General features: G+C 49.0%; 1 protein-coding gene across 1 annotated transcript; it reads right to left on the bottom strand.

Moving 5' to 3' along the window:
- Positions 1-1,563: 1,563 nt before the first annotated feature.
- On the bottom strand, positions 1,564-5,658 carry LOC121045590. The gene is made up of 3 exons (XM_040498555.1): positions 5,647-5,658; positions 3,059-3,072; positions 1,564-2,312 (listed from the first exon to the last, which is right to left on the bottom strand). Exons 1-3 carry the CDS (start codon positions 5,656-5,658, stop codon positions 1,772-1,774), a joined length of 567 nt encoding a protein of 188 aa, XP_040354489.1. The 3' UTR covers positions 1,564-1,771.
- Between the last annotated feature and the right edge of the window lie 7,492 nt (positions 5,659-13,150).

A 13,150-nucleotide genomic window follows, 5' to 3' on the forward strand; every position in this document is an offset into this window, starting at 1 on the left:
AGTTCGTAGTCACCGAAGCTACAATCCTAGGACACAGGATTGACGCCTCAGGGGTACACACGGCTGCGGACAAGGCGCAAGCAATTATGGATGCTCCAGAGCCAACAGGAAAAACCGAGCTGCAAGCCTTTCTGGGGTTGCTCGCATTTTATGACCCCTTCCTCGAGAACAGAGCCGCAGTCGCATGAGTCCTGTACAAGCTTCTTGAGAAGAATGTTCCTTGGTTGTGAAAGACATTCACCGGGAAGCATTCCAAAAACTTAAAGAACTAGTAAAAAAATTCACGGTCCTTGCACACTATGATGAAAACAAACCCCTGCTCCTTTCCTGCGACGCGTTTCCTTACGGCGTGGGAGCAATACTTGCGCAGAAAGACGCTCTGGGACGTGAGGCTCCAGTGGCTTTTGCGTCACGAACACTAGGGGCTGCGGAGAAAAACTATTCTCAGCTTGATAAGGAAGGGTTAGCCATCGTCTCTGCAGTATGTCACTTCCACGAATAGATCGCTAAACGACAAGTAACCATCTACACGGACCACCAAGCCATTTTGGGAATACTTGGAGGCACAAAACTGATACCACAAGTCTTATCCCCGCGTATGACACGATGGTGCATCAAGCTAAGTGCGTATGACTACGAGTTGAGATACCGACGGGGACGAACACACCAAAACGCAGGCGCTCTGAGCAGGCTGCCTCTACCTGCTCTTGTCGACGAGCCTTGCCCACCTCGCGATGTGCTAATGTTAGCCTGCTCGCCAATTCCACAACTCTGTCCTGAACGCATTGCAGCGCTCACTGAACAAGACAAAGTTCTAACACTCGACTACCAGGCCATACAGCACGGCAGACTAGGAGAGTTAAACAAGGACGAGTGCAGGGCCTACAAAAGTATTGCCAACGAACTTTCGACTCTCAATGGTTGCTTGACCCGAGGTATAAGAGTGGTGATTCCTAGTACAGCGAGAGCTCAAGTACCCGACTTGCTTCACGCTGGACACCGAGGCATAGTGACAATGAAGGCAGCTGCCCGAGGTTACGTTTGGTGGCCTGGAATGAATAAAAACATCGAAGCCAAAGCAAGGGCGTGCAGCATTTGCCAAGAGCACCAACGGGCACCACCTAAGGCACAATCTCCGGAATGGCAACGACCATCGAGACCATGGGATACACTGCACATCGACTTCGCTGGTCCCATTGAAGGTAAAATGTTGCTGATAGCAGTTGACGCCTTCAGTAAATGATTGGAAGTTGGTCAAATGAAAAGTATCAACTCCAGCTCACTGATTCAGGAACTTCGTAACTTGTTCGGAACGTTCGACGTACCACGCAAGGGTGTTAGCGATAATGGTACGTCATTAGTGTCAGACGAGACCGAACAGTTCTTTAAAAATAACGGAGTTCGTCATGTCGCAAGTGCTCCGTATCATCCGGCGACCAATGGTCAAGCGGAAAGGATGGTGTATGAAACCAAACAGGCGTTGTCTAAGGTCAAGACAGGAAGTTTATCATGCCGACTTTCCCGATGTATACTGAAACAGCACACAACAATTGTATCGTTCTTGTGTGGGCTGGTAAGAATAGACAACTCGGGTATCAGGATAACAATGCTTTGGTTTATTCCGTGTTGTTACTTATATAGCCGAAGGTGGAAAGGGGTTAGTGTAGTAGAGGGCAAGGGAAAGGCACGTGGCAATGGAGCATCCAGATAGCTTGTCCGCCTTGATCTGATACGATACATCCTCCTTCCCAACGGTCGTTCACCGCTGAGCTCAACACATCTGGCTCGTTTGCTGGAAGCGCTCGTCATAACCCAATCGCTCCGGAGGCCGCTTCTGTCGTGTTGTCCTTCGCGGTGGCTGAACCGTTGGCTGCTGAGCTGCCGCTTGTAGAGTCGTCGTAGTTGCCGTTTGTAGAGCCGTCGTGATGGTTGGCGCTGTGGATGTCATTCCGTGTGATGAGGCCCGGTCGTTGTCCGAATCTTCGTCGTCTGACAAGTCGACCTCGCATTCTTCCTTCGTCGCTAAAAGGTGTCGACGGTTGCGCCGAAGTACGGTATTATTCTCCGTACGCACGTAAAAGGAACGCGGCCCGGCTGATCCAACTACCTTGGCTTTCCGCGCCCATGACGCTCCATTCAGGCGTACCACGTCGTCGTTTTTAAGGCGGGGCAGCACCCGCTCGTTGTGGCCTGTCTGTCGGTGTTTCTTGACCCGTATCACAGGAAGGGGATCGAAGTCCGGCACGGGTGTGCGCAGCCGCCTTCCTTGCAGCAGCTCGCCAGGAGACCGACCATCTTCGACAGGACATGCCCTGTAATTTAATATGCCAAGCCAAAAGCATTCGTTTGCAACTTTCGTTTTCTTTAAGATGCGTTTGATTATTTGTACACCCTTTTCCGCGAGCCCGTTAGATTGGGGGTATTGCGGGCTGGATTTCACATGTTTGAAATCGTAATGCTTTGCAAACACCGCGAACTCGTGGCTGCTAAACTGTGGGCCGTTATCTGAGCATACCTCCGTTGGGATGCCGTATCTCGAAAATATAGCACTCAGTCTATCAATAACCGAGGTGGCTGTTGTGTCGGGTAGGAGCTCCACCTCTGGGAAATTGGACATCGAATCGTAAACACACAGATAGTGTCTTCCGGAATACTGAAAGAGGTCGACACCGACACGGTACCATGGTTGAGTGGGCGTTGGTTGTAAAATCAGAGGCTCTGATGGTTGCTTATAGGCATATGTTCTGCAGGTTTGGATCAACGACTCGATGTCAGAGTTTATGTTCGGCCAGTAGACTAATTGCCTAGCCCTAGCTTTGCACTTTACCGTGCCAAGATGGCCTGCGTGAATCCTCTTTAACATCTCTCTGCGCATGCTCGTGGGAATTACTACTTTCGTTCCTTTCAAAAGTATGCCGTCTACTACTGAAAGTTCGGCGGCAACTGATTTCAGCGCCCCTTCCACTTCGTCTCCCCTCCCGAGCTTTCGTAGTACTACGCTAAGATACGGATCAGTAGCGGTTTCGTGTGCAAGTTTCGCAGCCGTTTTTTCACTTACGAGTGCTGATACGACTGTGACGGCGTGAATTTCTACGTCGCCCGTGTCGGCGGCCCCCTTGTTCCCAGGAGCAGGAGATCGAGAAAGCATATCAGCCAAGGCCATCTGCTTGCCAGGAACAAATATCAACGTGTAATCGTATTTGAGCAATCGTAGGAAAAAACGTTGCACTCTTGGCGGCATATCGGCTATGCCTTTCCTAGATATGTTTATCAGCGGGCTGTGGTCGCTCTCGAGTATGAGTGGGCGACCATACACAAAATGGTTAAACTTTTCGCAACCGAAAACCAACGCCAAAGCCTCTTTTTCAATTTGCGAATATCTCTGTTCCGATTCACTCAGCGCTCTCGACGCGTAAGCGACCGGTTTCCAGCAGTCCCCATGACGTTGTAGGAGTGCGGAGCCAATGCCACTTTGAGATGCGTCTGAAGTTATCTTCGTCTCCAAACCTAGGTCAAAAATAGCAAGCAGCGGTGCCTCGCTTAGATCCTGACATATGGCTTGCCACTCGTTTTCATGATTAGGTGTCCATTCAAAAATGACGTCCTGTTTGATCAGGGAACGCAGAGTCGAAGTGCGCTGGGAAAGTGACGGTAGATACTTGCTAAAATAGTTAACAACCCCGAGCAACCTTTGTACTGCCAATTTGTCTTGTGGCTTTGGCATTTTGAGAAGACCGTCCACAAGGGCGGGATTGGGGCTAATGCCTTTGTGGCTAATGATGTCGCCCAGGAACAAAATTTCTTGAACGCCGAATTGGCATTTGGCTGCATTAAAAGTTAGGCCCGCTGCTTCAGCTGCCTTTAGTGCATCGTGCAGCCTCTGGTCATGCTCCGTCCTAGTCGCACCCCAGATCAGCATATCGTCCACGTATACACGTATGCCAGGAAGGCCCTCGAACACTTCGTTGAGGGCTTTTTGAAACACCTCACTAGCTGACGCTATACCGAATGGAAGGCGTAGAAAGCGATAACGGCCGAACGGCGTGGCAAACGTGCATATCTTGGATGATTGCTCGTCCAGCGGGATTTGGTGAAACCCCGCGTTCGCGTCTAGACGCGAGAAAAACTTCGCGCCTGCCAAGTCCGCTTCAATATCTTCTCTACGAGGCATTTGGTAGTGTTCTCTTTTCAGGTTTTCATTAATCCTTCTGGGATCCATGCATACCCGCAACTTGCTGTCTTTTTTTAGTACAATGACTAACGGGCTTACCCAGTCCGTCGGGCTGCTGACCTTCTGAATGATGCCTTCGCGTTCCATTCGGTCCAGCTCTGCACGAAGAGGCTCTCGCAGCGACAGGGGAACCCTTCGAGCTGGCTGAACGATTGGCACGGCGTCCTTGCGTAGCACCATCTTGTATTCTTTCGGGGTACGCCCGGTTCCGTGGAAAAGCTGCGGGAATTCCTCGAAGACTGCTTCGGTGTTGCTCGTCGACACGCCTTCAACAGCGCGATTGACGATGCCTAGCTTCTCGCTAGCTGCCAAGCCCAAGATAGCGCTGTGGCCGTTCTTTACCACGAAAAATTCGGCGCATATCTGGCGGTCGCCTACCGTCACGGGCGATAAAAATGTACCGACGTGCTTGATGACGTTGCCACCGTAGGATCTCAGAACAGCGCCGCTGGGTTTCAGCGTCACGGTCTTGAACTTGCGGAATACTGATAGTGGTAACACGTTAGCTTGTGACCCTGTGTCAACTTTGAAACTTAGGTGTTTGCCTTGAAGACACGCGTCCACCAGCCAGTCGCGTTTTTTGTTGGCGCTGCCGACTGCGATATCCAGCACCTCGAAGTCGTCGTTTTCATGCTGTACCTCGTAAACGGCATCTTTCTCGCGGCAACAAGATGCGAAGTGGTTCCGCCCATTGCACGAGTAGCAGGTCTTTCCGTATGCCGGGCAGCGTCGCAAGGCATGCCTTCGATTGCAGCGCGTACAGTTCGGGTTGCGCCGGGGGCTTGTCGGAGCGTTCTTGCTGGTCTTCATAGCGTTAACGTCGAGTTCTTCACTTGCCTTACGCCAGACTTCATTTTGACGAGCTGATGTTTCTGCCGCCTTGCATAAGGTGACGACCTTTTCCAAGGTCAGGTGTTTGTCCCTGAGCATCTTCTCTCGAAGCTTCGGCAAGTTGGTTCCAAACACCACTTGGTCGCGTACCATCTCGTCTGCCATGGTCCCGAAGTTGCAGTGCTGCGCTTGTCTCTTCAAGGTACGTAGAAACTGCTCGAACGGTTCCGCCTCGCCCTGCAGACGGGAGCGGAAGACGTATCTTTCGTGAATTTCGTTTTGTTGCTCCACGCAGTATTCTTCGAATTTGGCAGTCACGGTGGCGTAGTCTTCTTTGTTTTCTTCTTCGGTGAACACAAAGTTGTTAAACACGTCCAAGGCTTCCTCTCCCGCCACGCTGAGCAGCAGGGCTGTCTTTGCCGCCTCCGATCTCGGCTTGTCGGTGCTTGCTGTGGCTTGAAGGAAAGGGTCGAACCTCTGACGAAACAGTTTCCAGTTTCTTCCTCCATCAGCTGTCAGTTGTAACGGTTCAGGCAGCCTTAGGTGCTCCATGACGTCGACCTTCACGTTCGGTTCAATCCCACTTCTGACACCATGTATCGTTCTTGTGTGGGCTGGTAAGAATAGACAACTCGGGTATCAGGATAACAATGCTTTGGTTTATTCCGTGTTGTTACTTATATAGCCGAAGGTGGAAAGGGGTTAGTGTAGTAGAGGGCAAGGGAAAGGCACGTGGCAATGGAGCATCCAGATAGCTTGTCCGCCTTGATCTGATACGATACAACAATTAGTCTCACGACGGGAAAGACTCCGGCTACGCTAATGTTTGGTTGTGAGTGGTCAAGCGCAATCACTCTACTACATCCGCAAGCCAGAGGGAGGGATGAGGAGACGTTGGAGACAACTACGTCCCCAAGAAATATTTCGGCTAACCGAGAAGTGTATATCAAAAACTTTGCTGGAAAGTCATCGTGGATCCGAGGAACCGTATTAAAAAGACTGGGATCTCGTTCTTGGATCATCAAAACCGAACAAGGTACGGTACGGCGACATGAAGATCACATAAGGAACACTATAACAGATTCTTCGGAAAACTTGGTCACGGGATCCTCTACAACACGAAATAATAATAATGGTCTACAAGCTGTGCCAGCACAGTGGACCATTCCGACCATTGAGGGACCTGCACCAACCGAGGAGCAAGATGTCCCAGACGCTCAATCGAACATCCTTCCTGTTCCAGGCGCAATTATAACAACGGGTTTGTCTAGGCCTCAACGTCAAAGGCGGCCTCCTCAAAGATACGGCGACGGTATCTGAGGGGGAAGGAGTGTGATGTCTAGCGCGGCGCCACTCGCGCATGGACAGAAGAAGATCGGTTTGCCTGCGAGAGTCGCGTGATCTTTGAGCACGCGAACTCATAGAACTGCGAGCGACTGATGCCGCAAGCCCGACTCCGATGTCCTGGAAAATATACCAACGAGTATTCAGGCTGTAGTGTCTCCTTACTACGCGGATACGACAGATACGAACACACCTAAGCAACCATCGGGACTCGGGGGCGTAGATATTTGTGAATACGCCGACGAAAGTGATATCGTCAAGTATGGTGCGTACTCGTATTATCCAGAGGTTGAGTTTCTTCCAACAACTTCGAATAGCGGAGCTCTCGAAAATATGTATAGTATGTTTGCTATGCATGATATTGCGCTTGAAGTATAACAGACGGTGGCCCGCAATTTACGTCTCATTACTTCAACAGGTTTGCCAGAGTACAGAGCTTTACTCACGTCATTCTGAGTACCCTGTTCCCGAAGTTGAATGGTTTTGCGTGAAGGGGCGTGCATGTCATCAAGGGGTAATCCAGTAAATCCAAGAACGCAAGCGAAGACTTTTGGGTAGGGCTTCTAAACTACCGAAAAATTACTCTGGAAGATGGGAGGCGTCCATCGAATTTTCTAATGAGACGGAGGCTGAATCGCCGAATTCCAGACTTGAGTATGCCCGCCTCCTCAAAGGTATGAAAGCATGTCCCAAACTCGAAGCTCTGCCATGGCCTCCGACCTTTGCAGGGGAGAGATATAGTGCGAATGCGAATCGACAACAGGGGCAAACTAGATCAGGAACAGAAATGCGTAGCACAGCGCAGCCGCCGTCTGCGATTGGTCAGCGGCGCGGCGCTGACCAATCGTAGACGGCGGCGATGTCCAGGACTCTCTGTCCCCCTGGGTCCGACGTGTTGCATAGTGCCCTGTTTAACGGGTTCTACAACACGATACTGGTCCGGAAATGAAGCAAGAAAGTAGATAGGCCTACGTCGATAATGGGGCACAGAGCTCTATCATTTGTTTTGTACCTAATTCCATGCCCATTCGAATGCCGCGTATTGAGTTGTTTCTATAGCTTACAACAATACAGATTTATTACGACAGCTAATTCAGCTTCAGGGTGGTGTCATGCCTATTTTTTCAATAAAATGTTTATATGAAGTAGCGAAACCTGTCCACACAACGGGACAGATCTTAGTTTTGCAAGATACTTCATAGTATTTGTGAGAAAAATCGCGTTCGAGAGGAGGTTGAAAAAACGATTTTCCCAACTGCGCGATGGCGCAACTAAGGCCGGAGGAATAAAGAATACAGCTTTCTACACCGTGTTACGATTCCGGGCCGAGCATGCTCCCACTTCCAAGCGTCGTGGACTTCGAAGATACTGAGGAGCGTTCACTGAGAGGAGAAGACGTTTATATACAGGAATATTTACATCGTCATCTTTCAGCTTTGGCGTCTCAGAAGGGAAGACTCTTGACGAGTCCGAGCACCGGCTAATGTAGCCTCCTTGAAGTGGCGAGGGGGTCCCTGTCCAAGGTCCCGCGAGGGGAAAGGGCACTTTCGTCACCACGGGACGTCTCTGCAGTCTCCCGGGACGCGGACCTCCCACGTGGTCACACCCCGGTCCAAGCATCCCTCTCGTCCCATCTCCCAGAAGATCGCGGGAACAGGCAGCTCTCCCGATCACACGCCGAGACCCAAACGTCTCCACTTGTCTACGTCGTTCGTTAGCACCCCGTTCCGAAGGCCGAGGAAGCGGGCCCCCGTTTCTCAGCGGGGTGTCAGGGGGGTCAGCTCCCGCTGTGCCGGGTGGCCCGCTCGGTGTCGCCCGGAAGCCGCACCCCACCCACGCCGCGTCGGTCGGCATGTTCGGCGGCGCCAGAATGCCGAGCCCGAGTCTCTGGTCACTCGATGGGTGGTCGATGGCGCCGCCAGGAAGCCGAACCTGCCCTCTGGGTGGCCGATCATAACAGCTGTCAAAAGTTTTACGCTTAATTCAAGCATACTTTTCTGCCAGAATTAGTTGAAGTTAACTTATTTGAGCACATATATCAAGCGAAATAAAATGTCAAACTTGGCTTCTGGAACAAATCTTACATAATAAGGCATTTTTCGGAGAATTTTTAAGTCGCTTTAAATTTATGTTCTAATGCTGAAACTTTGTGTGTCGAGTGTTTTATGCTTTGTGAACTTTTAACAAATTAATTTGCGTTATACTGTTGAAAGTGTTTTCTGCATTGCGCCCGGAAATTTCGTCTAAATCGAAAAAGTCAAAAATTTTGCGATTTTTGTGCGGAAATTAAAAAAAATAATCATTCTTGATTTTCTTTAAATTTTACCCGATGGGCCCTTGATGACAGGTAAATACAAATCTGCAAATACATGTTGCATTATTTTTTTTTTAAAGTAATTATGTGACAAGGTCGTGGTCGTATCAATTACAGCTGGGGCGTTTCTGTCTTAACGACTAGTGGTACAGGAGCGACACATGCCACAGTATCCGTACCTGGTCATATTAATGCCCTGGTGCCACGAATCACTCTAAAAATAACACGTGAACTTGTTTTTATTGCTGATGTAGCTCGTATTGCCAATGAATACTAAGCTTTACGGCGAATTCGATCCTTGTTAGTGTGTTCCACTTGGCTGGTTAGATGCTCATCGTGCTACATTTTCAAATTAGTCATTTAATATCAGTATGGCTGAAAAAATAATTTGATTTGTCGTTCAAGGCACCGCTAGGACTGAGCAATGTTACAGGAGCTTTTGGCCCGACCGATGGGAGGGTGTGGCCTGAACGGAAGGTTAAGCCGTTGGTACATTATGGTATTGTTACGTATGGCGTAACTGGACTTCAAGCCGGAGCATAATTGAAGACGCCGCCGGAGGAAAACAAGTGTTTCTTGAGGCAAACTTGCCAAAACATAAGTAATAACCTGCGCCCCCCCCCCCCGCCCCCCCCCCCCCCCCGCCTCCCCCCCTTCCCCCCATGGCAGAAAAGGAGGCCGAAGGTTACACCCGCACGCGACGCGCAAAGGCGATCGCATCTCACCGACTCGAGGCGGCGATACGCGACACCGGCGGCGTCCCTGCGCGGTGTAACATAACCGACCGGGCCTGTGGCGATGGTAAGGAAACACCAACGTCATTCCTCGTGCGGTGGCACAACAGCCGCTCCCCACGGAAGAACAAAGAGAATGGAAGTGTGTGTGTGTGGGGGGGGGGGGGGTGCAAAGACTCCTGGAGAGTTCTGCCGTAGCTAGCAGACGGTACGAATGTACGAAACATGTTTGATGTATGGGCCTGTAGTTGTGTCCGTTCCAGAGCACATTGAGGATTTTCCGCCTATGGTCCAAAACAGCATCTTTACGCGCGGAGCTATTCCGCTATTTGCGACAATCTAACTCATGACTCGGCACATGCATGCTTAGCCTTTTCAAACATTAAGGCGCACCTCAAGGAAAACGCATCAATCTACTCTCGCCTCACTTACGTTAGCGATGGAGCGGCCGCTCATCTTAAAAGCCGGTACCAATTTCACGAGTTGCAGTACAGTGAGCTCAAGACGACGCAGTGGATCTTTTCGGCAACAGGGCAAGCAAGGCAAGAATGCATGCGACGGGGAAAGGGGACTTGTAAAACACCAAGCCACCCTGCAAAAGTTGCAGACGCCTGCCACTGACGCCGTACAAGGTGCGAGTGGGTTTGTATGGGCACTCAAATAAAAATGAAAAACGCCTTTTTGCTCTACGTGGATGGCGAGCTTCAGGCATTTCGAGAGCGAAAAGAACTGGAGTAGGAGCACGCCAAGAGGGTGTCTAGAATCCAGTCGCTTCACATGTGGAAATATGAAAGATCAGATTCGGAGAATTTCTTGTACGTGGCACGCAGCGCGGACTCTGAGTGGAAGAAGCCCTGAGTTCCCTGAACGTGCTCTAGTAGGTTACTTATTTCATCAAACCTGGCTGCGCCCGGATATATTAGAGACTCCTCTCGTCAAATTTCCCGGAGACCGACCCAGGCGTACACCATAGTTTTTCAAGTTCCTATGACCTTCAATATAAAAAAGACCCCGCGGGACAAACGGTTCGAAGGCCTTCCTGCAGCTGGTTTGGCATATCGCGCTTCCAACCACGCTCTTTTCGTCTCGTACGAAATGCGACCTGTGTGAACACAAAGTCTGCTCTGGACTTGGAGCCGTGAGATTTGATCTACGAAAAAGCGGATTGAGCCCGGGAAAAGCGACGGTGGATGGCCAGGTCTGTGCTGGGGAAGCCTTCGCAAGAAGTGTGTGTGTGTGTGTGTGTGTGTGTGTGTGTGTGTGTGTGTGTGTGAGAGAGTGTTTGGTTGGCTTCGTCGAACTGCCGACTAGCCCATCGTGGAATCCACCGTACCACCCCCTTCGGACAATGCAATGGAAGAGGCCGTCACTCCCGGACAATGACAGATTAGACACTCCCTCCACCCGCTAGCTCCACAGTATTGCAATCTGGTTGGTAGTAATTCAGGATTTTAGGAGTTCAGCTTTGAATTGTTTAGTAATTGTTCTTCTTCTGTGAATTCGCCAGGTAAATTTGTACTTTTGCGCCCGCGCACCGGCTGGGTAAAGTGCTAATACTATTTATTGCCACGCTTCGATACCTGTGAACCACATTTTATTACTTATCTTTCTAATTAAATGATCAATTTAATTAAACTCCCGTTATTTAAAAAAAAAACTTGTGTTACGTCCTCTTTATTGACAAGGCCTCACCGCGGTGTAGGCGGGCCGTCTGGTCAGCAGATCTTTCTTCCTTTTATGTTTATAGTGAACCACGAACCTGTGCGCGTGTGACGGCTTACGGCACTTGGTGGCGGCGCTGGCTGATTCTCACAAAGAGCGTTCTAATTGCAAATAAACACCTGCAGGTTTTTGCACTCTATGTCTCTCTCGAAATTTTATAAAAAATATTTCCCCAGATCGACAACCCTCTTGCCCCCTCAACCCAGTCACAGATCATGACTTTTCTGATCGCGGATGAGACGTCGCAGGATATCCTGTTGGAGCGACTTGCGTAGCGCCCGAGCGCACACTTGGCTGTTGCCCCCGACATTGAACCGACATTGAACGGCGCTACCTAAATCTCCCCTAACTCCACCCTGATTTTCTCTCATTCGCCATAGTTTTTCGGGGCATACACTGTTTTGGTTCCACCCTAGCCATGCCCGCCATCGGTGGGGGCAGAAGTTTCCGCAATGTCGCTCGTTTAAGTGATGCCTAGAGAAAAGAATTAAACCATTTTGTCAGCTAGTTTTCGAGCGGTGCCTATAAATACGAATCAAATTATTTTGTCAGTCAGGTACTAATATTAAAGTACTAACCTTAAATGGTAGCACAATGAACATCTAACCAGCCAAGTAAAACACCCTAATAAGGATCGCATACGCGCCGGAACGTTCAGTTTTGATTGACAACAGCAGCCATATCAGCAATGAAACCAAGTTCACGTGCTATTTTATAGTGCTTCATGACGCCTGGGCATTAATATGACCAGGTAGGGATACTGCGGCATGCGTCGCTTATGTACCACTAGTCGTTAAGACAGAAACGCCTTAGCTGTAACTGATGCGACCACGACCTGGTTACACGTTTATTTGTTGTTTTAAATACAAAATAATGCAACATGTTTTGCAGATTTGTAATTAACGGTCATCAAGGGTCCGTTCGGTAAAATTTAAAGAAAATCGAGAATGATAATGTTTTTTAATTGGCGCTCAAAAATTGCAAAGTTTTGACTTTTTCGGTTTTGACAAAATTTTCGGACGCAATGCAGAAAACACTTTCAGCAGCATAACACTAATTAATTTGTGAAAGTTCACAAAGCATGAAACACTCGACACAAAAAGTTTCAGCTTTAGGACATAAATTTAAAGCGACTTAATATTCGCCGAAAAATGCCTCATTATGTAAGATTTGTTCTAAAAGCCAAGTTTGGCATTTTGTTTCGCTTGAAATATAGGCTGATATAAGTTAAATTTGACTAATTCTGGCAGACAAGTATGCTTGAATTAAAGGTAAAACTTTTGACGGTGTAGACAGCTGTATTCCTTATTCCCCTTGCCTTCAGAGTTGCGCCATCGCGCAGTTGGAAAAATCGTTTTATCAACCTTCACTCGAATTCGATTTTTCTCACGAATACAAGGAAGTATCTTGCACAAGTAAGGTCTGTACCGTTGTGTGGAAAGGTTTCGCTACCTCATATAAAATTTAATTGAAAACAAAAAATAGGCATGACACCACCATGACCGTCCTTATCTGAACACACCCAGCAGCCAATCGAGCTCTCACATCCCCAACACTAGCACGTTAAGCTTCGCGAAAGTCGCCTTTTGCTGGTGTTTCATCTGAACCCATCAGCTCTGCCGTCATGGGTTTTTTTTTTTCAGGGGTGAAGAGCCTTTGTTTTTATTATTATATGCTCAAACTCATCTTTGTACCCCAAAGTGATTGCTTTACTTTGTAATCAGTTGTAATATAATATATTTCAATGATGCTATATTCAAGTTCCATGGACACATTTGTCAGGGGCAGCTTAAGACTCTCCGGGCGTCGCGACTTCTGAGCCCCTTCTTAATGCTCCCCATTCAATAAGACTGGACATTATCCGATAAGAACGCCGAAAAACAAATCACGAAGCACAACGCCTTAACTTGCTGGGACATGCACTGAATTTCTTCAGCTCTCAGCATTTCCTGGAAGTACAATTTGACGCATTGC

The sequence above is a fragment of the Ixodes scapularis genome, unplaced genomic scaffold (assembly GCF_016920785.2).
Source record: "Ixodes scapularis isolate PalLabHiFi unplaced genomic scaffold, ASM1692078v2 PGA_scaffold2__306_contigs__length_199485367, whole genome shotgun sequence".
Lineage (NCBI taxonomy): Eukaryota > Metazoa > Arthropoda > Arachnida > Ixodida > Ixodidae > Ixodes > Ixodes scapularis.